The sequence below is a fragment of the Phoxinus phoxinus genome, assembly GCF_949152265.1.
Source record: "Phoxinus phoxinus genome assembly, chromosome: 14".
NCBI lineage: Eukaryota > Metazoa > Chordata > Actinopteri > Cypriniformes > Leuciscidae > Phoxinus > Phoxinus phoxinus.
In genome coordinates, this window is record NC_136889.1 from 3138736 (window position 1) to 3166293 (window position 27558).

The following is a 27558-nucleotide window of genomic DNA, read 5'->3' on the forward strand; positions in this document are numbered from 1 at the left end:
CGTTTCACAGCCTGTCCGTCATTCAGTGAGTTTTAAACCTTCACTGCATCTGCTGTTTTTGCAGTTGTTATTTACTTCTTACACTCTTGCAGCAGTTGGTGTGTGTGTGTGTGTGTGTGTGTGTGTGTGTGTGTGTGTGTGTGTGTGTGTGTGTGTGTGTGTGTGTGTGTGTGTGTGTGTGTGTGTGTGTGTGTGTGTGTGTGTGTGTGTGTGTGTGTGTGTGTGTGTGTGTGTGTGTGTGTGTGTGTGTGTGTGTGTGTGTGTGTGTGTGATGGGCAGGTTTAGGGATAGGGGCAGTGTAAGGGGAGAGATACAGTTTGTACAGTATAAAAACCATTACGCCTATGGAGAGTCCTCACAAGTATAGCAAAACAAACCTGTGTGTGTGTCTGTGAGAGAGAGAGTTTGTGTCTGTGAGAGTGAGTGTGTGTGTGTGTGTGTGTGTGTGTGTGTGGGGGGGGGGGGGGGGGGTCCAGATTTGATGGGCATTACTGGCAGATTTCTCTTGTTAAACAACTCAATATGTTCTTAATGTTTTTTACGTTCATTAAGGCTCCATTTTATTGAAACCTTAATTGCCCTAAAAACAGTAATATTATGAAATATTACAATTTTAAATTACTGTTTTCTGTGTGAATGTCAAAATGTAATTTATTCCTGTGATCAAAGCTGAATTTCCAGCATCATTACTCCAGTCTTCAGTGTCACATGATCCTTCAGAAATATTCTGATTTGATGCTCAAGAAATATTTATGATTATTATCGATGTTGAAAACAGTTGTGCTGCTTCAGATTTGTGTGGAAACTGATAAAAAAATTTCAGGATTATTTGATTAATAGAGTTCAAAAGAACAGCATTTATCAGAAATATAAATCTTTTGTAATATTTTGTTTGCTGTCACTTTGGATCCATTTAATGCTCGATCCTCAAGGATACTAACTGACCTCAAACTTTTGAACAGTATTGTATATAATTATAACTTCACAGTCATGGACAGATGCTCTTGATCTCCATATTTGGAGAAGGCCAGACGTGTGTAATTATCTGAAGTGACGATGATCTGCATGAAAGACTGTGAGGATCGTGATGTTCAGTCTGAGCCAATCACAGCCCAGCTCAGACCTTCACCTGCTACTGCTGTCAATCATCAGTCTGAGCCAATCACAGCCCTGCTCAGACCTTCACCTGCTACTGCTGTCAATCATCAGTCTGAGCCAATCACAGCCCTGCTCAGACCTTCACCTGCTACTGCTGTCAATCATCAGTCTGAGCCAATCACAGCCCAGCTCAGACCTTCACCTGCTACTGCTGTCAATCATCAGTCTGAGCCAATCACAGCCAAGCTCAGACCTTCACCTGCTACTGCTGTCAATCATCAGTCTGAGCCAATCACAGCCCTGCTCAGACCTTCACCTGCTACTGCTGTCAATCATCAGTCTGAGCCAATCACAGCCCAGCTCAGACCTTCACCTGCTACTGCTGTCAATCATCAGTCTGAGCCAATCACAGCCCAGCTCAGACCTTCACCTGCTACTGCTGTCAATCATCAGTCTGAGCCAATCACAGCCCTGCTCAGACCTGACGCTGAAGCTTATTGGACAGCTGAACTCAAAGCCTCCCCTGCTACTGCTGTCAATCAAACCGTCAGCTGTTCCTGGACTCAATCCCACTGACTCCTGAACACAAACCGGGAAGAGGAGAGAGAGAGAGACACTTATCCAACTGAACTTCTGACATTACTCAGGCTGTTGCCCCTTTAAAACACACACACACACTATCAGATGTAATACACTGCATGATTACTATATTCATATACCATGGTAGGCAGCATTCAAAGGTATAATTCAAATAAAACACGATAGGCTAATACCATGTGTTTTAGTGGTATGGCTATGTTCACATTTTCGGATTTGTTTGATCTTGTTCTCGTTGACTAAACCTGAAAGGTTAAAAAAAATGCCAAGTCGAAATGTTAACTGAAATAAATTATTAAAAACTTGTATTTAGTTGCCAATGCAATATTTCTCTTTTTAACTTAGTTTAACTTGATGTAATAAAATAACTAAAGCTAAAATAAAATGACTTAATACTAAAAAAACGGTAAATTTGTAATTTTGGTGATCAAAGAGGAGTTTTAAGGGATAAAATGATTGACTACAGGGCGACTTTAATTTCAAACAGAAATACGTTCTCAAAAGATTATTGAAGAATCGAGTAAACACCGCCATCTAGTGGTTGTGTTGAGGAACTGGAGAATGAGGAACATGTCACGTGACATGACAGGGGAAAAAAGAGTGATGATGATTGAGCCGGTTATGATGTAAAGATGAACGATGTCAGTCTGCTGTCAATCAATGTGCCAACAGCACTGAATGATAGACGGGTTATTGAGAATATTATGAAAATGCATATGCTTCAGTTTTTTCTTGGTTCTTCCTAAAGTTTTTCTCTCTGAAAGTTTGTTCTATAATAATATAGAATATTATACATAAAAAAAATCAAACGTACGGTGTCATATTTTGGTATATTTATTTATAATATTGTTTTACATTTTTCTTTCACTAGTAATTTTTCAATAAATTTCACTGCAGAAACGAACCAATAATCAGCTATTTTTTCCTTTTCACAAGTACCTTTTTGTAACAAAATGCTAATCAGTCAATATATTTCTGAAAAATGGTGAAAGCAAGCATATGGATATAAGAAAAAAAGGATAATCCATTATATATTGATAGCTAGATATATAATTATATTTACTTTTTTTGTAATATTCTTCCCTTCACTAACTTTCGCTTTTTTCTCTCTCAAGAAAATCAATTGAACAAAGTAATATTTGGATAAACAATTAAATTAAAATAATTAAAAATCAGAATCCGTTTATAGTTTGGGTTGGGCAAGGTAATCATACGTTTGTTTTTGTTTTTAATTTGACGTGAAGGTAACAAAAATATTTCCAATTTTAAAGATAATGATAACATATAAATGTGTTGAACTAAACCAGCTCTGGTCATAATCATCATCATCATCATCATTATTATTATCATCATCATCTCAAACATTTCGTGATGCCTGGAGGCTTGGGCTCGGTCTGGTTGCTAAGCGACGGTTGGCGTGGTGCGGTTGCCATGGATGCGGGCTGTAATTTCTGCTCGATTTAAAGTGAATGAGACGCTGTAATTATCAATGGACTCACTGGACACTTCACGGTGTAAAGATGTGTCAGAACACACTAAACCAGCCAGATTCACGAGTGTCTGTTAGATAAGCCCTGTGTGAGCCGGTAAATAACACAAGCTTCATTAGATTTACACTCTTTACACGAGTTTATATCAGAGAAAACAGGACAAGTTCATTCAATAACCAGCAGGTGGAGCCGTTTGTCCAGAATATTAATATGAAACTTCCCAGTATTTTGGACAGACAAGAACCTCCATCCCTAAATATATAGGCTGCTATCCTTTTTTTATGAATATTAATGTGATATTATGAAGACATTATGTTTACAAAATTAAATTAGCCTACTGTCTTTAATTTGTCAATGTAGGTAAAACAAAACTACAAAAACTTTCTGGATATAGCGCACACACACACACACACACACACTAGTTAAATTTTGTAGTTTATACACACTCACTCACTCACTCACTCTCTCTCTCTCTCTCTCACACACACACACACACACACACACACACACACACACACACACACACACACACACACACACACACACACACACATACATACATATAAAAATAAATATATGTACATATATACATATACATAAATCTAATTTGTCAATGCAGGTCAAACAAAACTACAAAAACTGTCTGGATATAACACACACTGACACACACACTCACTCTCTCACACACACACACACACACACACATATATATTTATACGTAGGCTATATATACATACAAAAATAAATATATGTACATATACACATATAAATACATAAATCTAATATATATATATACAAAAATATAGTACATTTTTGTAGCTTATAGCCTATATACACAAACATATATGTACACCATGTATACACATAAATATTATATAAATATATAGGTTTCAGATATCTAGACAAAACCATCTTAAGTAAAACAACTTTTTTTATTCAGTAATACCATATATAATGCAATTGCATATCTTTGGCGAAAATAAATTTTATAAACATTTTATTAACAGAGGTTAGCGTACAAAAACGAGGGTTTTGTCCGTCTGACAGACAGTAACACACTTACTGAGCTGGCTCTGTCAGTGTTCACAACACAAGTCACATTTATTTACATCATTCAATGCAGTCTCGACAGAAGAAAAGACGAGGAGACGAACACTGAAGAGAGATCGCTCGTGTGGATGTTCACACTCATTCACAGTTGGCAGAAAGCGTGACTCGACCTCGGAGGAAGATCTGCGGCGAGCACGAGCAGTGGGTCACGTGGCAGTGTCGAGAAACTATGGCAGTTTACAAAATTAATTTCAGGAACAGCAATTTCATAATACAGTCATGTTTAAAAAAAAGCAAAGACGTTACACTTGGGGTCAGTATTTTCCCAGAATTCCCAAATTTCAGCCTGCTTCATGGGTAAATCTCACGAATACATGTCCTGATCATATTTCCAAAAATAATAATAATAAAATAAATGAAAATGAGTGTGTGTATATATATATATATATATATATATATATATATATATATATATATAAATAAATGCATATGCAAGTTTTAAATGCATACAAATTTTTGCATAAATTTGCATTAAAATTGCATGCTATAATTTAAATACATATATATATATGCATGCATATATATATATATATATATATATATATATATTATATATATATATATGCATGCATATATATATATATGTATTTAAATTATAGCATGCAATTTTAATGCAAATTTATGCAAAAATTTGTATATATAGTATTAAAATAGCCTATAGGCAATTTTTAGGCTATTATATATACACACAATAATATATTTTAATTAAAATAATTATGTAAAAATGTTTACAATAATGATAATGAAATGAAAATATTGTCGAAATGAAAAAAACAAAAAAATAAAAACATCTTATCCATCCTAGAATAGTTTTTATATTTAGATTTTAAGGCGAAATCAAGAATAACTTTCTTGACGTGTGTGTTGAGATTCGCCCTCACAGGAACTTGGCAGATTTATTAGTTAATAGTCAATACTTCTTAACCTGATGTACAAAAAAAAATAAGAACGGATTAGTAAACCAGCCTTGGCAGTGATGAAATAATCTTTGATATTTTGGCACACGAGGAAGAAAAGCAGGTTTTGTAGACAGTGACACTGGTGTTGTCGTGGGTCCCCGTGAAACGAACAGTTCAACAGCTCATTAAACACGACACTTTTGTTCTTCGTTTTCAGATGTGGCGTCTCAATGAACTCGTCTAGGTGTCTTTGAGGCAGTGATTTACATGTTTTGGCACAGGTCGTGCATTTCAGATGAGCTGCTGGGATTCTGGCTCTTTTTTTTGAGAGTATTCAGATCTCAAACAGAGGGTCAAATGAGGGGAAAAATGAGGGGAAAAATGACAGAAACCGACAGAAACCGACAGAAACCGACAGAAACCGACAGAAACCGACAGAAAACGTGGATTCTGGCTGCCGAATACTTCACTCGGCTCCGTGGCAGTGTGCCTCGTCAAACATACAGCATGAATAAATATTAATATTTAAAACATCTGGTTTCATGTACCTGTGCTAACATGTTTTGTTTTTGTAAATGTGGCAGTAGTTTCACATGAGAACGTGTGGATCATATTTCACCCCAAAAAAAAAGAATAAAAAAAAGCACAATATTGCACAAAAAGAAACCGAAGCAAATCCCAATACTGTAATGATTATGAATCCTTTGAGTTTGTTTGTAAAACTAATTATGTGTGGTTTCTCATTCCTGTAAAACATTTTTAACTGTATTATGCTAAACAAATACTGTAATACTACTTATTTTTTTTAAGTTAAAATCAGTATAAATTAGAGGCAATACAACAAATACTACCATGAAGTATAAATATTTTACAATTTACATAATATATACATTTTTGTTTTCACATTACAGTAATGAAAATAAATGGCGGCTCGATGACATTACTCATTTGGAGGGGGGGGGGGGGGGGGGGTATGTTAATAAAACATTAATTATCAAGCAAATAATGTCACATCAAGAAAACAAAACACCTTCAATTCTCTTCATGCAAAATATAAATTCCTATTTTGAGGTGAAATATGACCTTCTCTCGACAGGTTTCATGCGATATGAACACATGCATCTGTACATCTACAAGTTCCTCAACTCCAGTATTGCCCTCCCAAAGTCAGCTGACTGCGTTAAAACACGCACAGAACCACATGCATACATAATCACACACACAAACACATATATATATACACCAAGAGGAAATATAGAGCTACACGGCTTGTGTTTTTTTGCATAGGGTCTGGACAGAGGGAATCAAACGGCAAGCTCTGCCATGAAAGGCCTGTTTCAGTACACACACACACACACACACGCGCGCGCGCGCACACACACACACACACACGATGGAGCATCTAAACAGAGCTCGATCGGGGTCGATTCAGAGCGATTTGGGGCTGTTTTGTGTTTATTAATCCTTCCGGTGAACTTGATCCTGTGTTGATATTCGAGATTAGGCTTTAATTCCAGTCAGTCAAGCATCGAATTGCTTTTAACTTTATAATTTGATAAAGACGCATGGGGTAAATCTCATGAAACCGGTTAAGAACATGTCCAGGTCATAGTGCACCCCCAAAACAAGAAAATCAAATAAGAATAATACATGCATTTAACATTTCCATGACAAATAAGCACATTTTTCCTATAAACTCTCATTACTGTATGCAAAGCAAAAACAATTTTTTTTAGGTAGAAATTATTGTATTATTTGTATGCCAATTTTTTGCTGATTTTAAAAGGAGAAAGTTTTTTTTTTGTACGTTCCGCCTCAGATTTGTGCTACCAAACCAAACAAAAACACATACAAATACATTTAAAACAGTAATGAGAATTATTGAGAAAAATAGGAATAATAATACTATATAATAATAGCATTATTATAATAATAATGAATCTCAAAAAAATCTCAATGCTCCCAAAACCGGTTTCATTTTAATGCTAAACAATATATTTTCTTTTTTTATTCTGGAGTGAAGTGTGACCCTGACATATTTTTCATGAGATTCACCCCATAAACATCACCACTGATGAAACCTTTAAAAAATAAAAACATATCCGTTATCCATAAATCCTTCCTGCATGCCATCCGCAGTGATCTCCAGAGCCTCATCACGCCAGCCGCCTGATGAGAATTATTGCATTTCTTTGTTTTGTACTTCAAAAAAAAAAAAAAAAAAAAAGCGAGAGAGAAAAAGAAAAAAACTGGGAACTCTTGATGTAATTCTCGTTTTCCATTTTCCGGAGTGGACGACGGGAGAGGTTAGTGCTTGGAACAACACGGACATGCACTCGTTCTCTGCAGAAACACCACAGATGGACTTGGAAGAGTAGGACACTCACTTTAAGAGGAAGCATGCAAACGTTTAAGAGAAAAAACATCAATTTCTCCCGATCCAACTCCTCCGTCTCTCCTTCACCGAGAGAAATCCTTCATCCTGAAGCACGCACAGGAACGTTTCTCCATTATGGCTTCGATCACCTCCGCGTTAAAGTTGCTATTGCCGTAGTTTGAGTCCGGGAGGGAAATTCTCTCGTATAAAACGAAACATTTAGAAAGGAAAAAAAACAAGAGAAGGTTTCCATGATGTGGAAAACGAGGAGGCACAGTCACTGATACACAGTCCAGGGGTTAGAAGTGTCACTAAGGGATTTTCCGGCTTTATTTCCGGTGCTTTTCCAGTTTTTTACTCTTGGCCGTTTGCTTGGAGAGATCCAGGCCGGATCGGATCCCGGCGAGGTGCAAGAGAGACCCGGCCGCCTCTTTCAACTCCTCGTCCAGCTCCGGTTTGGACTCGTGCCGGGCCCGTTTTCCCGGGAGAGGACACTTGACGGTGAGCGAGGGCAGTCGCGAGCTCCTCTCCTCATCCGAGTCTTCATCGCTGTGGAAACCCTCGCTCCCGGCGCGACGGGCCTGGCCCGACTCACAGCCGGCCTCGTCCAGGGATGAGAGTGAGGACGAGGAGGACGAGGAAGAGCGAGACGAGCAGCGCTGGAAGGACGAGCTGCTGTAGTTGTGGTCCTGCTTTGGGTCGCTGCTCACTAGGACCGAGTCCCGGCGTGAGAGGTCTATAGGGCTGTCCGGGTCACCTGACGAACAAACCACAACAGTTATCACATGGACGGCACTCCCATAATGCAATGTTTCTGACATCATCATTTGTGTCACCCCCGGTTACGTAACAGATATCGCCATACTTCCCCAGTTGTTAATAGTTTTACAAGATTTCTAAAATGTTATGTTTAAAGTAGGGCTGTGAAACGATTAATCGCATCCAAAATAAAAGTTTGTGTTTACATAATAAATGTGTCTGTACTGTGTATAATTATTTTGTATATATAAATACACACACGTGCATGTATATATTTAAGAAAAATGTGTTATTTATATATAAAATATTTATATTTATATATAATATAAATTATATATAAATCTATATACAATATATACACGCAAATATTTCTTAAATATATACAAGCATGTGTGTGTGTATTTATATATACAAAATAATTATACACAGTACACACACATTTATTATGTAAACACAAACATTTATTTTGGATGCGATTAATCGTTTCACAGCCCTACTTTAAAGAGGATCTATTATGTCCTTTTTCAAAGTCTTGATATGGTTTTCAGGCTCTACTAGTAAAAGTTTTCATGCTTGAATGTTAAAAAAACACATTATTTTCCTCATATTCTCCATTGTTGCGGCTCCTCTCTTCCCAGTCTGTGAGTAACGCTCTGTTTAGTTCATGTCTCTATGAAGCCCCTCCTTCTGAAAGCACACTGTGCTCTGATTGGTCGGCTGGATCAGTGTGTTGTGATTGGTCAAGCGCTTCGAGTGTGTTTGGGAAATGTCCCGCTCCTTACCATAACAGCCAGTTTCAACACTAATAACCAACTCAACCAGGCCCCGCCCCTTTATTCTGCGCATTAATTATTTAAATGAGGAATATTGTGACGTGTTCGTTCCCGGTAGAAACTCAAGACTACAATGGAGGCGTTTCAGGAGTTCAGAAACACTGACACTCATATAGAGAAGAACTGGCTTTGTAACTTTACAGACCTTTCTCAAGCTCAAACAGCAACATTACCGTACACACTAAAGAAAGTTTAAAGTATAAAAAAGCATAATAGGTCCCCTTTAAATATGCAATAATTTGCATAATGATCCATAACAGAAATCTGAACATTGGATCAAGCCAGATTCAAAATTCTTGTTTCATTTAGTTGACATATTAAGTGTCAATCTGTAAACTGGCGTTATGAAACGCATCATGAGTACTTCCATCCGCCTCTTAATGAAGCACTCTTGTGGCGGTTTCTTCTGCTATGGGTGATTAAGGCTCATTAGAGGTGGAGAACACTACAGTGACACGCTTAACACGGATAAAGACGTGTGAACCAAGTGCAACGCTGCACTAATTACCAGCCAGAGCTTTTAGTCATTACACACACATATTTGCAAAACCATCCCCATAAATAAAGATGCAAACGTGTCTTTCTGCATGAACCTGAAGTAAACCGACTCATCCACCGCTCGTGGAGACTCTGGGCAGAACATCAGACTCACACACACACACAGACTGCCAAGAGCAATATCATGAGGACAGATGAGAAAGACAGACAGATACAGTACATAGACTGATAGAGTGATAGATAGAATGAATGATAGAATGAACTGTAGACAAATAAAAAGATAGATAGAAAGAAAGGTTAGATAGAATAACAGAAATAGAACGATAGAACGATAGATATATAGATAGATAGAACGATAGATAGAACGATAGATAGAACGATAGATAGATAGAACAATAGATAGAACGATAGATATATAGATAGATAGAACGATAGATAGAACGATAGATAGAACGATAGAACGATAGATAGAACGATAGATAGAACGATGGAACGATATATAGAACGATAGATAGAACGATAGATGGAACGATGGAACGATATATAGAACGATAGATAGAACGATAGAACGATAGATAGAACGATAGATAGAACGATCGATAGAACGATCGATAGAACGATCGATAGATCGCTATACAAATATTCTTGACTTGATAGATAGATAGATAGATAGATAGATAGATAGATAGATAGAATGATAGATTGAACGATAGATTGAATGATAGAACGATAGATAGAATGATAGAACGATAGATAGAATGATAGAACGATAGATAGAATGATAGATAGAATGATAGAACGATAGATAGAATGATAGAACGATAGATAGAATGATAGAACGATAGATAGAATGATAGAACGATAGATAGAATGATAGAACGATCGATAGAACGATAGATAGAACGATCGATAGATCGCTATACAAATATTCTTGACTTGATAGATAGATAGATAGATAGATAGATAGATAGATAGATAGATAGATAGATAGATAGAATGATAGATTGAACGATAGATTGAATGATAGAACGATAGATAGAATGATAGAACGATAGATAGAATGATAGAACGATAGATAGAATGATAGATAGAATGATAGAACGATAGATAGAATGATAGAACGATAGATAGAATGATAGAACGATAGATAGAATGATAGAACGATAGATTGAATGATAGAACGATAGATAGATAGAATGATAGAACGATAGATAGAATGATAGAACGATAGATTGAATGATAGAACGATAGAACGATAGATAGATCGCTATACAAATATTCTTGACTTGACTTGATAGATAGATAGATAGATATATAGATTGATAGAACGATAGATTGATAGATTGAATGATAGAACTATAGATAGAATGATAGAACGATAGATAGAATGATAGAACGATAGATTGAATGATAGAACGATAGATTGAATGATAGAACGATAGATTGAATGATAGAACGATAGATAGAATGATAGAACGATAGATTGAATGATAGAACGATAGATAGAATGATAGAACGATAGATAGATAGAATGAAAGAACGATAGATTGAATGATAGATAGAATGATAGAACGATAGATAGATAGAATGATAGAACGATAGATTGAATGATAGAACGATAGATAGACAGATATAGAAAGACAGAATGTTAGAACGATAGAACAACAAAATGATAGATAAATAGAATAAACTACAGACAGACAGAAAAGTTAGATAGAATAACAGAAATAGAATATATATATATATATAGAGAGAGAGAGAGTTAGACACGATTACAGAGTGTCAGATTGAGGTCTTACATGGGTCAGCGTGGTGTCCGGGGGCCGAGTTTAAGAGCATCATAGCAGTCGCCGCATCAATGTCAGACTCTGTGAAAGTAAGACACGAGACACACAGTGGTCAGTGTTAGTGTGTGTGTGTGTGTGTGTGTGTGTGTGTGTGTGTGTGTGTGTGTGTGTGTGTGTGTGTGTGTCTATGGAGGAATTCAAGGGGCTGGAGTTTCTCTGTTTCCATGCAACCCTTCAGAAAGTTTGAATTATTCATTACCAACCAGAGAGAGGAGAGAGTGAACAACTGCCACCAAACTCAAGGTGACAGAGAAAGAGAAAGCTCTATAAAGATAAATAATGAAAATATAAAAAATCCACAGGGTTCTCATACTTTCTGACCAATGAATTCCCTTGATTTTTATAGAGAGATGAGAATATTCAAATAAATAAATTCAAGTTCAAGATTTCAAACCGCAGCTTATAATTTTTTACTCATTTACCTGAAAAAAAAAAACAGACATGTCTCACCTTTCAGAGAGCAGTCCTGGAGGAAGAGGTGGCGTGCGGGTGAGAAGGCACTGTCACACAGACGGAAACACACACACACACACACACACCGTAAGATGCAAAGCAGGATCACAAATGATGATTTCCACCAACCTGAGCGCCGAATGACAACTCAAAGGAGACCTATAATTCCCTTGTGGTTTTGTTAACCTGGTTAATTTAACCTGGTTTTGTGATCCAGGTTAAATTAACTAAACTAATGTGTTTTTTTTACAACAAAAATGAAACATCACTGAGCTTACTTGAGCTGAACTGTGACACTATTTTCTTCTGGAAACAAACTAAGCGCTCTATAAATAAAGGTGACTTGAGTCTAGTAAATGTGTGTGTTACCTGGGTGGGGAAGCAGGGGGTGTGCAGAAGGAGTGGGCCGTGGGAAAGTGCTGTTTCTTCAGGGCTTGGATCAGATTGGGTCTGTATTCAGGGTCCACACACCACAGAGAACCCTTCCCATTAATCTACCAGAAACAAACACACACACACACACAGTTAGATGAGCAAACACTCAGCGACAGAAGGAGACTTCGGCACATCTGAAGTAAATTGTTAAAAATATAGTTGCCTTAATACAACCATTAGGTCACTCTGACTGGAACCACAAACTCTAAATCTGTATGATAGATAGACAGATAGACCGATAAATAAACAGATGTAAATGTTAAAATGATAGATAGAACTAAGCTATAGATAGGCCGTTAGAACAAGTGAGTGAACGCACGTAGATTGAACGATAGACAGAACGTTAGAACAATAGAGAGACAGATATAACATTAGAATGATAGAACAATTGATAGATAAACGAACGGTAGAACGATAGACCAATAGAACGATAGATGAAACAAATGATAGAATAAACAATTGAATAAACGATTGAACAAACGATAGAAAGATAGACCAATAAAACGATTGATGGATAGAACGATTGAACAAACGATAGAAAGATAGACCAATAGAACGATTGAACAAACGATAGAAAGATAGACCAATGGAACGATTGAACAAACGATAGAAAGATAGACCAATAGAACGATTGATGGATAGAACGATTGAACAAACGATAGAAAGATAGACCAATAGAACGATTGAACAAACGATAGAAAGATAGACCAATGGAACGATTGAACAAACGATAGAAAGATAGACCAATAGAACGATTGAACAAACGATAGAAAGATAGACCAATGGAACGATTGATAGATAGAACGATTGAAAGAACGATTGAACAAACGATAGAAAGATAGACCAATAGAACGATTGATGGATAGAACGATTGAACAAACGATAGAAAGATAGAACGATTGATAGATAGAACGATTGAACAAACGATAGAAAGATAGAACGATTGAACAAACGATAGAAAGATAGAACGATTGAACAAACGATTGATAGATAGAACGATTGAACAAACGATAGAAAGAGAACAATTGAACAAACGATAGAAAGATAGAACGATTGAACAAACGATAGAAAGATAGACCAATAGAACGATTGATAGATAGAACGATTGAACAAACGATAGAAAGATAGACCAATAGAACGATTGATAGATAGAACGATTGAACAAACGATAGAAAGATAGACCAATAGAACGATTGATAGATAGAACGATTGAACAAACGATAGAAAGATAGACCAATAGAACGATTGATAGATAGAACGATTGAACAAACGATAGAAAGATAGACCAATAGAACGATTGATAGATAGAACGATTGAACAAACGATGGAAAGATAGACCAATAGAACGATTGATAGATAGAACGATTGAACAAACGATAGAAAGATAGACCAATAGAACGATTGATAGATAGAACGATTGAACAAACGATAGAACGATTGAACAAATGATAGAAAGATAGACCAATAGAACGATTGATAGAAAGAACGATTGAACAAACGATAGAAAGATAGACCAATAGAACGATTGAACAAACGATGGAAAGATAGACCAATAGAACGATTGATAGATAGAACGATTGAACAAACGATAGAACGATTGAACAAATGATAGAAAGATAGACCAATAGAACGATTGATAGAAAGAACGATTGAACAAACGATAGAAAGATAGACCAATAGAACGATTGAACAAACGATGGAAAGATAGACCAATAGAACGATTGATAGATAGAACGATTGAACAAACGATAGAAAGATAGAACGATTGAACAAACGATAGAAAGATTGACCAATAGAACGATTGAACAAACGATAGAAAGATAGACCAATAGAACGATTTATAGATAGAACAGATGATAGAAATAAACGAGTGATAGATAGAAAGCTTTATCAAATGAAATGGTGCAATGCTGGAGATGAAGTGCTTGTGCGTTCATCCTCATATAGACTTTATATTTTGGCAAATTCATATTCATGTCTGGATTCCACGTGTGTTTTCTGCATCATGGGAAATATTCTGTGGTTTGTCCCTCCCGTGGATATAAGCCACAGCCGTTATCCTGCAGTTTGAAGGCGTCAGAAAATGGCAGGTGTGCAAGAAACACCATTTTTATGTAGCGGCACATTTCACTCCGAACACACAGAAAGAAAATGACAAAACAGGAGGACACTTTCCCAGCAGGCCGACGAGAAGCCCTCGCCGTCGAACAGTGTCTTAATGTGATCATCTAAGCATGAGATTGGCAGTACAAACCCCGCTGGGAGTTACGAGCAGCGGTTCAAGCGCCCGATAAACATCAGAATGTGGTTGTAAGCGGCATAAAGGATGTTTATGACAGGATCTGATCCATGAGCTCTCATAATTACCGCATCAGCTCAATTATTATTGCACTTAATGGATGGATTTTTGTCGGGAGTCAAGGATGTTAAAGGTAGAAAACCCTCAGTCTCAGATTTAACATCTCTGAGATTAATATATATAAATACATTTATCAATATATCAGCGCTCAGATTTTTTTTCTATTGGCCCAGTTTTTATACTTGCCTTGTCAAAATGCACAAAGTTATTGTTTTTGACCCATGTAACCTTTGACTTTCAGGTAGGATATATATATTTTTAAAAAATTATACGAAAAATGAGAATATCGTGCAATGTTCATTTCAGTAATTCAACTTTAAAAGGTAAAACTAATATATTATATAGACTCATTACATGCAAAGTGAGATATTTCAAGCCTTTATTTGTTATAATTTTGATGATTATGGCTTACAGCTTATGAAAACCTTTTCACAATATTCTAATTTTGAGTTTGGGGTTTTCATAAGCTGTAAGCCATAATCATCAAAATTATAACAAATAAAGGCTTGAAATATCTCACTTTGCATGTAATGAGTCTATATAATATATTAGTTTCACTTTTTAAGTTGAATTACTGAAATAAATGAACTTTTGCACCATATTCTAATATTTCCAGTTTCACCTGTATGTAAAATTATATATTTAATTGCCTTATTAAAGCTACAAAAGATATACAGTCAAGAGCAGAGTGATTCAGCATTTTTACATTATTTAGTTTGACATTGTTTTATGTGAACGCACTTTGGGTTTTGAGTCTGCGGGAATGAAATCATACACAATACGTGCAATCCCACAACAAATCGAGTGAGTGAGGAGAGGCGGGTTTGTGTCAATCACTGTCGGAGAGATTCGTGAGAGAGAGAAAGAGCAGCTGGTATCGTGCATCTATTCAGCAGAAAATGAGTATTGGATGAGTTATTAGTATCGATATGTATTGAAAAAATCTATATTTTTTGACAACACTACATTGCACTTAGTTTATTATTTCAGATATCCTTTTTTAAATGTATATATTACATATAAAAATTCAACCCAGCAAAGTGTGTAGTAGGAGAGACTGTGTTACACGCCACTGCTGAAATACACACACACGGCGGGTGTTAATGTCAAGCTCTGAATGTAAAACTAGCAAAAGGATGATGGGAAAAAAGGATGCTGCATTAATTGTTCTAAATTGAACAAATTATTGCATGCATTAAAGCTTTAATTTTGACAGCTCAAATATAAATATATATATATATTCTATATATATATATGTGTCCCTGGACCACAAAACATGGGTGAATTTTTTAAATTGAGATTTATACATCACTTGAAAGCTGAATACATAATCTCTCCATTGATGTGTGGTTTGTTATGATATGACAATATTTGGTCGAGACACAACTATTGAAAATCTGGAATCTGAGGAGCAAAAAAATCTAAACATTGAGAAAATCTCCTTTAAAGTTGTGCATTTATGTTCACGATTGTGCTGCATTCACTCACAAAAATACATGTTTTATATATTTACGGTAGGAAATATCAAAATATCTTAATGGAACATGATCTTTACTTAATATCCTAATGATTTTTGGAATAAAAGAAAAATCTATAATGTATAGTTGGCTATTGCCACAGATTTACCCGTGGGACTTATGACTGGTTTTGTGATCCAGGGTCACACATATCCTATATATATATATATATATACAGAGAGAGAGAGAGAAGCACAGAGGAATAGGTAGGAGGAGGGCTATAACCTTGACTCAGATTACCAGCCCGCTCATAAACAGGAAGGAGGAAATGTCGTCATGGCAACCGAAACCAATGGTGTCATCCGAAACCTCAGTCTCTCTCGTTGCGTGTGTGTCTGACGGATGGCCTCTCACTGGGAGCCTCTCGCCGCTGACCTCTCCCGGGTCGAGAAAAGATCATTTCACAGCCAGCCACTTACACACAATCCCCCTCGCTGCCGTCAGTAAATACATCTCAACATTACGCCGTCGGGTCCTAACGCGGGAAATTACACTGACCGTACAGTCGGAGTCTGAAACCGTGTGGACAAAGAAACACACACAGCTGTGGTGTAATGGTAATGTGGTCGACAATGCGGTAATGTGGTCGACAAGTTTAAACTCAGCTCGCAACATTTCCACATCCTCTCTCTACGCTTCCCTATATTAAAAAAGGCAAAAATAAATTAAAATGTTTATTCCTAGCAAGAGCAATTAAATCATAACAGGTTATGGACCTGCAAGTCACATATAAAATGTGTGCTTGTCAAATTGATTCAATCGCATCTAACATAAAAGTTTGTAAATGTATGATATACAAACTTATGTTTGATGCGAATAATCGCGATTAACTGATTTGACAGGACTAATAAAAACATCAGAAAAATTCATAGCAAGTGTCATTAAAATTTTAAAACAAAAGGTTTGTTGGTTTGAAATAAAACTATAAATCTAGTGTTGATAACGCTTTATACCAATATGTTTACTGAAAGTGCAAGAAATGTTTGATTTTGAATTCATTAAAAAAATCTAGATAATATTTTATTAATAAACAAATCTCATTAACACGAGGTGATACGGTAATATTTATTTAAAATGTTCTAAAATCTAAATAAAGGTACCGGTAATTAAATATGGGGTAAATTAATAGATTTATATTTTGTTTTGCAGTAAAGAAAAATTAAGTGCAAAAAAAAATTATCATCTGAATTCATAATAAAATGTTCTAGATAATATTAGTATTCACTTGCTTTTAGCTTAACATAAACATAAATGCCAAATATTTCATTTTCAACACAACATGATGATTTTATTATATCACACTTCATATTATATCTATATATACACTAGGGGTGGGGAAAAAAATCGATTCTTAGATGCATCGCGATGCGGACGTGGACGATTCTGAATCGATTTACAAATGCCAAAAATCGATTTTCAAAAAAAAAAAAAAAAAAAACGATTTTTTTTTTGTGGAAAATCGATAATAACGTAATATTGACGGAACGCAAAAGACGGAACTCTGAAGCGTGGAAACAATATTGTCAAAGCTTCTACCCGGCTCGGAAAGGGCAAAGCGCATTACACAATCAATCGCAACTTTTATTGCCAAGGATTTGCGTCCAGTCGTTGAGAACCAGGGCTTTCGCGCTATGTTGCACACTTTGGAGCCGAGATACAACGTCCCATCTCGGAGATATTTTACAGACACAGCGATCCCCACACTCTACAACAAGACCAAAACCGAAGTCATGGAATCACTGAAGAAAGCGGGTAGGATAGCTGTAACATGTGATGCCTGGACATCCGTATTTTATGTTAATAGAGATTCAGAATATGTTGAAGTTTGTTATAATTTGTTATTGTTGTGATTTTTACTGTAGTGAATTTACTGTTGTGAAATGGAAAATCAATAATCGAGAATCGAGAATCGAGAATCGTTAATAATCGAAAATCGACTGTAATCGAATCGGGACTTCAATAATCGTAATCGAATCGAATCGGGAAATCAGACAGATTAACCACCCCTAATATACACATCATATCATCTTAAAATATGGCTATGGTAGAGTTGGGGTACTCGAACTCGGACTCGAGTCCGGTCTCGAGTCCAATTTTGAATGAACTCGGACTTGTCACGCACTCGGATGAATTTGTACTCGGACTTGACACGGACTCGAGACATTTTAGACTCGGAAAAATGTCCGAGTCCAGTCGAGTCCGGGCACTGGATGACACAATATTATTCAAAAACGAAACGAAACGACGTTGTTTCAGCGTTGAGCATGGTAGCCAATCACAGTTAAGTGCATAAACACAGTGGCAAATCAGAGGCGTTTTAGAGTCAGCATGCGAAGAATTCGCTCAAAATGTATGTTTAGAATCAGCACGAGCTGTATCCTTTCGCAAATCCCCTCATAAAAGACAAAGTCTCTCTAGACGCAATATAAATAAGATATTCACTGTGCAGTGCGGACAACTTCAGTCAGTGTTTATGACGAGAGTTTTAGGGAGAGTGCAGAACGCGGTAAGTGATGGCTTAAAGGGAGCGCTATTGACAATCTAAATATATATTTTTTTCATACTTCTAATCTAGAGGACCAGTGGTTACGTTCACACTGTAAATTATAAAGAGTGATAACTGCATTTAAATGTGGGGTTGAATGAATCCACTTAATTTTTGTCCTTTGAGTCATGAAATTGCAATGATTTGACACATAGCAACATAAGAAACTTGATAACCATAGCACCATTTTGGCGTCTAATAATGTTGTCATTTTTGTTACATTTACACTTTAGTCATAAGTTTACATACACCTTGCAGAATCTCCAAAATGTTTTATACTTTTTTAAATAAGATGGATCATACACACATTGTTTCTATTTAGTAGCCTACTGCACTGAAAAATATTTTTCACATAACATGTTTAATAGCCTAAATAAAATACAAACACAAAATAAAGACAGATTACATATTACATATTAATATTGTGTCATTACCTGAATGATCCACAACTTTTTTTCTTTCTTTTTGTAATGGTTGTTCATGAGGAAAAATCATCCAGCTCCTTACATTCTTTGATTTTCCAGCATCTTCTGCATATTTGACTCCTTACTAGCAGTGACTATGATTGTAAGATCCATACTTTCACACTGGTGACAACTGAGGGACTCATACACAACTTTTACAAACCCTGCAAACATTTAGTGATGCACAAGAAGGAAGCATCCGTTAAGAGCCAAGGGGTGTAAACTTTTGAACTGGATCATTGGTGTAAATTGTTCTTATTTGTTTAAAAATGCATTTATTAATTTAGTCCAACCCTTCTGAGGATAAAGGGTCTTTGTGAAAGGTCAATTTCAAATCATTTAAATCTTTGTGGACTCGGCCGGACTCGACTCGGACTCGGATGTTTAGGACTCGGACTCAAGTCCGACTCGGCCCTCTTTGGACTCGGACTTGGACTTGTACTCGGTTGTTAAGGACTTGGACTCGACTCGGACTCGACAAAGGTGGACTCGGACCCAACACTAGGCTATGGTTCCCACATTTTAGGAAAGGGGTTCTTTCGCATTATGGCGTCATATTTTGGGGTCCTTGGTATTACAGTTTTTCTCAAATGCTAAAACACAAAAGCCAATCCTCTAAACCAAATGACCAGTTGTCTAAACACTTTTACTAAATCTAGCCATCATTTTCCAATATCATAAACACACTTCACATGAAGACACAATTCACAGAACACAATCCTCCATTCTCATAAATCTTAACACACTTTTCCTTGCTAAAACACAAGTTGCAAAAGAACTCTGCTCATATTCTCAAATGAAAGCTCATGTGATGCAAAATGCTTGCCACAGTCAGCAATATTTGAACACAATAAACACATCTGGCGTCATTCATTACACACAACGACTCAAAATTGAAGACACTTGTTGCTAATGCTGTGACCACATGTATAAAAGCAAGTTCAGAGTGCACAGTTTGCTGAAGATTACAAACACACACAATGGATGAAGGCAGAGTCAGGGGAAGAGGAATTCGAGTCAGAGGAGGGAGAAGAGCTGGCCATGGAAGAAGAGGAGAAGGCCAACAAGGGAGAAGAGAAGGTCCTGGAGGGAGAGCAAGACAACCTCGCACCATCATTACGGACGAGATGCGAGCAACAGTCATTGACCATGTCATTGTATTTTTTTTTTATTGAATTTGAATTTATTGTTAAGAGGAAAACCCCTTGAGATGTAACATCTCGTTTTCGAGGGGACCTAAAAAAAAATTGTCTTCCTGGATGAGGCTGGCTTCAACCTACAGAAACGAAGGCAAAGAGGCCGTAACATCATTGGCCAAAGAGCCATCACTGAGGTTCCTGGTACTCTTTGTGCGGCCATGGGTTTGGAGGGGCTTGTCCACTGGCGTGCTGTCCTTGGGTCTTATAACACCCAACGTCTCCTCACCTTCCTAGAGGAGCTAAAAGACATCCTCCTGGATAGCCAACAACACCATCCTGGGCCCGCACATCACATTTATGTGATCATTTGGGACAATGTACGGTTCCACAGAACAAACCAAATCAGAGAGTGGTTCACCACCAACAGTAACCACTTTTTAAACGTCTGTCTGCCACCCTACTCCCCTTTCCTGAACCCTATAGAGCTGGTAAGTCCCGCCCCCTCCGTAAAACCCCGCTGGACCTCAAAGTTGAAAAAGCGTCAATGCAAGTGAATGGGAGAAAATAATTATTTTCTGGTCCCGTTTGAATTGTGCCATGAATGTGAACATATGTTGTCTGTGAATTTTTTATATAATCTTTCGTGTGAAGAATGCTACAATTTAGCGGGTAGAAGTTTGATACGGGTAGACTTTGTGTGAGAGCACTTTGTGGACTACAACTCTTCGCTGCTGTCGACGCGTTTGAAACGTCAACACCACTAGCTCACGGCTCTAGCTCACGGATCCCGCTAGACATGGCTGTGTCTTTGGTGCACTTCACCGCCTTCTTTCAGGGAGAGGACAAAATCGTTGAGGTTGGCGAAAACCACGGGTAAGTCAACTTTATGCGGTGACGTCACATAGGCGACATGTAGTCTTTCTCGTTATGTCTTTTCCACAACTGCTAGCCGACGAATCATACCAAATACTGTCAAACTTGTAACATGAAAGATTATATAAAAAATTCACAGACAACATATGTTCACATTCATGGCACAATTCAAACGGGACCAGAAAATAATTATTTTCTCCCATTCACTTGCATTGACGGTTTTTCAACTTTGAGGTCCAGCGGGGTTTTACGGAGGGGGCGGGACTTACCAGCTCTATAGAGGAGTTCTTCTCATCGTGGAGATGGAAGGTTTATGACAGACAACCATACACTAGAGAGAACCTCCTAAGGGCAATGGAGCTGGCCTGTGTTGACATCCTAGTGGAGGCCATTACAGGGCGTTTTTCCCACGGTGCCTGGCAAGAGACAATATAGCCTGCGATGTGGATGAGGTGATGTGGCCCGATGCAGCTCAGCGACATGATGCCGCATAGTGATTGTGGGGTGTGTGTGGTGTGAATAAAGTAAATAAAAAAAACTTCACACCCTGATCATGTTTTAAAGAGTACTGTTGTGTGCAATAGATTCTGTTTTTGCATTGAAATATTAGATGACGTGTAATTTTCTTCTATTAAATTCAGATAAAACGGAGGTATTACTGATTGGTCCAAAAAACTGCCCACAAAACCTCTTACAATACAACCTTAATCTAGATGGACGTCCTGTTACTTTATCCTCTACAGTAAAAGACCTGGGTGTTATACTAGACCGCAACTTGTCTTTTGAAAATCATATTTCAAATGTCACAAGAACAGCCTTTTTCCACCTTAGAAACATTGCTAAGCTACGTAATATGCTATCAGTTTCTGATGCAGAAAAGTTAGTTCATGCATTCATGACCTCGAGACTAGATTACTGTAATGCTCTATTAGCTGGTTGTCCTGCATCCTCCGTAAACAAGCTACAGTTAGTCCAAAATGCAGCCGCTAGAGTTCTCACTAGGTCAAGAAAATATGATCATATAACACCAATTTAATCATCTCTACACTGGTTACCTATTAAGTTCCGTATCAATTACAAAATATTGTTACTGACCTATAAAGCACTAAATGGTTTAGCTCCTGTGTATTTAAGAGATCTTCTATCGCCATATATTCCATCGCGCTCTTTAAGATCGCTAAATTCGAGGCTTCTGGTCGTACCTAGGATAACTAAGTCCACTAAAGGAGGGAGGGCGTTTTCACATCTAGCTCCTAAACTCTGGAATAGCCTTCCTGATACTGTCCGAGGCTCAGACTCGCTCTCCCAGTTTAAAACTAGATTAAAGACGCATCTCTTTAGCCAAGCATTCACATGATGCATCTCATACCTTTTATACTACAGTTAAATCAGATCAAATGCATTCATATTATGAACAGCAGCTACGCTAATTATTTCCCATCTGCCTTTTTTGTTGTTATCTCGGGACGCCTGTCCCTATAACTCAAATAGAGTTCGCCAGCTGCAGTTATGTATCCAGCCTCTCATGGAGACTTCAGATGCCCCAACGCCTGTGATGAGACGACCCAACGCCTGTGAAGAGACGACCCAACGCCGCCAATATGTTATGCCCTAAATTTTATGATTAACTAACTGTATTTTTGTATGTATATTTTTGAAATGCATTTTCTATAAAGCTGCTTTGAAACAATATGTATTGTGAAAAGCGCTATACAAATAAACTTGAATTGAATTGAGTTGTGTTACAGTAGTGTACATGCAAAATTTACTATAGATTTATACTCTTCATATGAAACTCACAAATCTAAATGCCTAATCCTCTGCAGAGATCTAAGAAGATCCATTACTGTAAAGTTTCTAAAAATATGCATTGGCAGTTATGAAACAAAGAACCTTCTCACAAATTGAGCATTGTGTTTTCAATTGTTTTGCTGTAGTGTGTAATGATGTGTATAGTGTTTACATTTTTGAAAGCTTCGAGCTGCTCTTTTGGTGTGAAAGTTTGAGTTTTGAAGTGAGAAGGTGTGGTTGTGTTTATGTAGCTTTAGAAAAGGGTGTTGGTGTTTAGACATTGGGGAACATGGAGGAAACGTTTGTGAAATGTGTTTTAGCATTTGAGAAAAACTGTAAAACGTTTAAAAAACCTGTGCTAGTAAAACACATCCACACTGAAAAAAAAAAACAATAAGTAAAAATTACTTAATTCCATATTTAATCTTCTTTGGCAAAGTTTTTTCATGAATATTTTTTTAAGTTACCTCTACTTAACTAAATTAAGTGAAAGTAACAAAGAAAATAAGTAATTTGAACTTGGCTAGTAAACGGTTGAGCAATACCCTTCCTTTGCAATAAAGTAAAGCATACACTTTAAACGTGTGGTTTACGAAAGTAATTAATACAATAGATATTGTGTAAGACGACACCATATCTACACTCTAAAAAATCCTGGGTTGTTTTAACCCAATTTTGGGTCAAATATGGACAAACCCAGCATTGGGTTAAAATTTTAAATTGCAATTTTTGATCCAACGTTTGGGTTTGTCCATATTTGACCCAAATTTGGGTTAAAACAACCCAGCAACGCGTGAACAACCCAGCAACTTCGAATTTACTTAGTTTTTTTTTTCATTCTTGCCTGAAATAACTTTTTCATGTAAATTAAAGACAGCATTTGAGACACACACACACTTAACTGTTATCTAATATAATGACATTTCCGACGTTTCTCTACTTCCTAACGAGTTTTTGGAGGCACTGTAACTGTGTTTGGCTCCGGGTCTCCTCCAGCAGTGCGTGTGTGTGTGTGTGTGTGTCTGCGCTGAGATAAGCTGCTATCGGAGTGTGTTTGCTCTCGGGGAGGAGTAGTGACCTTGACTGGGTTCCCCACCTCTTTTTCTCACCGGAGAGAAGAAATGCACGTCACACTTGCGCTTGCTACAACCACTGCACCACGTGGAAGTTGTTTGAAGTTGTTAATCGATGGTATTTGCTTCTGCTGAAACCATCAACCCATATTATTTCAGCTTATTTTTCAAATAATCATATTAAAACAGTGAAATTTGTGGTGAAAATCTATATTACCCATGATGCTGTACAGAAATTCTAGCAAAACACACAAAATATCTCTTTAGCTCCGCCCACTCCCATGAAGCACTGCGAATGGCATAATCTCCCTACACTCCCAAAATATTTAAAGCCCCCCTGTAGTCAATCATTTTATTCCTTAAAACTCACCTTTGATCACCAAAATTACATATTTAAAAATAAATAAATCTGTACTCTCTGGTTTATATGCTTCCATTCCTACACTTAAATGCACTTACATTTACACACACACACACAAGTATTTCCCAGTGAAATCTTATTTTTGTTTTTTATTTGTTGTTTTTACTATTGGTAAATCTGTTACTTTACAGCTACTCTCTGCTCTGTTTATATGCTTCCATTCCCACACTTAGATACACAAGTTTACATTTACACACACACACACACACACACACACACACACACGTCTGGTTCGCTATATTTGTGGGGACTCTCCATAGAAGTAATGGTTTTTATCCTGTCCAAGCTGTATATTCTGTCCCCTTACACTAACCCAACCCCTAAACCTACCCATCACAAACACACACTAACCCGACCCCTAAACCTACCCATCTCACACACACACACACTAACCCGACACCTACCCATCTCACACACACACTAACCCGACACCTACCCATCTCACACACACACTAACCCGACCCCTAAACCTACCCATCTCACACACACACTAACTAACCCGACCCCTAAACCTACCCATCTCACACACACACACTAACCCGACCCCGAAACCTACCCATCTCACACACACACACACTAACCCGACCCCTAAACCTACCCATCTCACACACACACACACTAACCCGACACCTACCCATCTCACACACACACTAACCCGACCCCTAAACCTACCCATCTCACACACACACACTAACCCGACCCCTAAACCTACCCATCTCACACACACACTTATGATGCTTTTCCACTGCATGGTACGGCTCGGTTCGGCTCGGTACGGTTCGACTCGGCGCGGAACGGTTCGGTTCACTTCGCTTTTCCACTGCGTGGTACGACTCGACTCGGTACGGCACAGTTCGGTTCGCTTTAGCTCGGTTGCTTTTCCACTGCAGTTAGTACCGCTTCAAAGTGGGTGGGACTGATCGTTAATAGTTGTAGGTCCGGTGGTAGCCGTGTGCTGTGAGCTAAGAGCTGTGCTACTTCCGCTCCTCGGCAACCAACGAGAGGAACATCTGCACCTCGTCCACTGACCACGATTCAGCCATTTCTTGTGTGATTTTTTAAAAACTTTTTTTGTCAAGTAAATACTCTAAAAACAGGTGCTACCACGTTGGCTGTTGTCTGGCTATTTAAATCTAGCGGGTTTAGTGTCTCGTGTCGCAAATACAATGACGCTGAAGTGACGATTCTGTCTGACCAATCAGTGATCTGCAGTGTTTTCACGTCACATTTAGTATCGGTACGGTACGCTTGGAACCTCACCAGAGGTGGTACCATTTAAAGCGAGCCGAAGCGAGCCGTACCGTACCGTACCATGCAGTGGAAAAGCGCCAAAGCGTGCCGTGCCGTACCAAACCATACCGTACCATGCAGTGGAAAAGCGCCATAACTAACCCGACCCCTAAACCTACCCATCACACACACACACTAACCCGACCCCTAAACCTACCCATCACACACACACACTAACCCGACCCCTAAACCTACCCATCACACACACACACTAACCCGACCCCTAAACCTACCCATCACACACACACACTAACCCGACCCCTAAACCTACCCATCACACACACACACTAACCCGACCCCTAAACCTACCCATCACACACACACACTAACCCGACCCCGAAACCTACCCATCACACACACACACTAACCCGACCCCGAAACCTACCCATCACACATACACACACTAACCCGACCCCTAAACCTACCCATCACACACACACACTAACCCGACCCCGAAACCTACCCATCACACACACACACTAACCCGACCCCGAAACCTACCCATCACACACACACTAACTTACCCGACCCCTAAACCTACCCATCACACACACAGTAACCCAACCCATCTCTCTCACACACACACACACACACACACACACACACACTAACCCGACCCCAAACCTACCCATCACACACACAGTAACCCAACCCATCTCTCTCACACACACACACACACACACACACACACTAACCCGACCCCTAAACCTACCCATCTCTCTCTCACACACACACTAACACGACCCCTAAACCTACCCATCACACACCCTAAACCTACCCATCACACACACACACACACACACACACACACACACACACACACACACACACACACACACACACACACACACTAACCCAACCATCACACACACACACTTTCAAAAAAACTCATTCTGCATGATTTATAAGCTTTTGTGCACTGGCTGGTCCCCACAATGTAGATGATCTCAAGATTTACTATCCTTGTGCAGTTATCAGAATTGACTTTTGTTAACTGGTTGTTTGTTTGTCCTGTTTACTTGTGTCACAATTACAAAAAATTTTTTTAAACACACCTAACTAGTTAGCTTTGCTCACCTTCCCCAGGCTCCTCTCCACCTTGCGGAAGCACTTGTTGAGCGAGAGGTTGTGCCGCACCGAGTTCTTCCAGCCAGTGGGGGCGCTGGAGAAATAAGGGAAGTGCTCCAGGATCCAGCCGTAGATGTCCTTCACCGGCAGAGACTTGCTGGGAGACTGTTCGATGGCCATGTATATGAGCAGGGAGAAGGAGAACGGTGGCTTGGACTTCATGGACTCTCCCCCGTGCGCCGCCGCCGAGGAGCTGCCGGATCTGCCGTGGGTCCCCTCGATGTCGAACAGTGGACTCGGGCTCGCCTGGGCCTCGGCGCCGCCCAGCGTGAAGTTCTGGAGCAGGTTCTCGTGGAGCCAGTTGAGGTTGGTGAGTTCCTCGTCTCCCGAGCTGCGGTCCAGGCTGGTGGCGAGAGGACTGGCGGCACACTCGTCTTCGGGCAGCGTCCCACAAACCCCGCGCAGGCCCGTCCGCTCCCCCAAAACACCCGGGGATTCGGCTTTCTTATCCGGCGACATCCCGATGATTGGACCCATTAAATCAAGGACGTCTGCGGAGAACAGAAATTAACAAGTGAGATTAAGGAAAGTGGCTAAATTATGCCTGCACAAAAAAGGTAAT

At 38.5% G+C, this 27558-nt stretch overlaps 1 protein-coding gene across 1 annotated transcript in view; it reads right to left on the reverse strand.

The window, feature by feature from the left end:
* Positions 1 to 6634: 6634 nt before the first annotated feature.
* The window catches only part of foxn2a (forkhead box N2a), a 44599-nt gene continuing 23675 nt past the window's right edge, over positions 6635 to 27558 (reverse strand). The window contains exons 2-6 of the mRNA XM_079635573.1: positions 26946 to 27487; positions 12331 to 12455; positions 11959 to 12008; positions 11461 to 11529; positions 6635 to 8328 (exon numbers count right to left, since the gene is read on the reverse strand). Of these exons, the coding sequence (XP_079491699.1) occupies positions 7901 to 8328; positions 11461 to 11529; positions 11959 to 12008; positions 12331 to 12455; positions 26946 to 27473 (1200 nt within the window). The 5' untranslated portion in view covers positions 27474 to 27487 and the 3' untranslated portion in view covers positions 6635 to 7900. The remainder of the gene's footprint in view (positions 8329 to 11460; positions 11530 to 11958; positions 12009 to 12330; positions 12456 to 26945; positions 27488 to 27558) is intronic.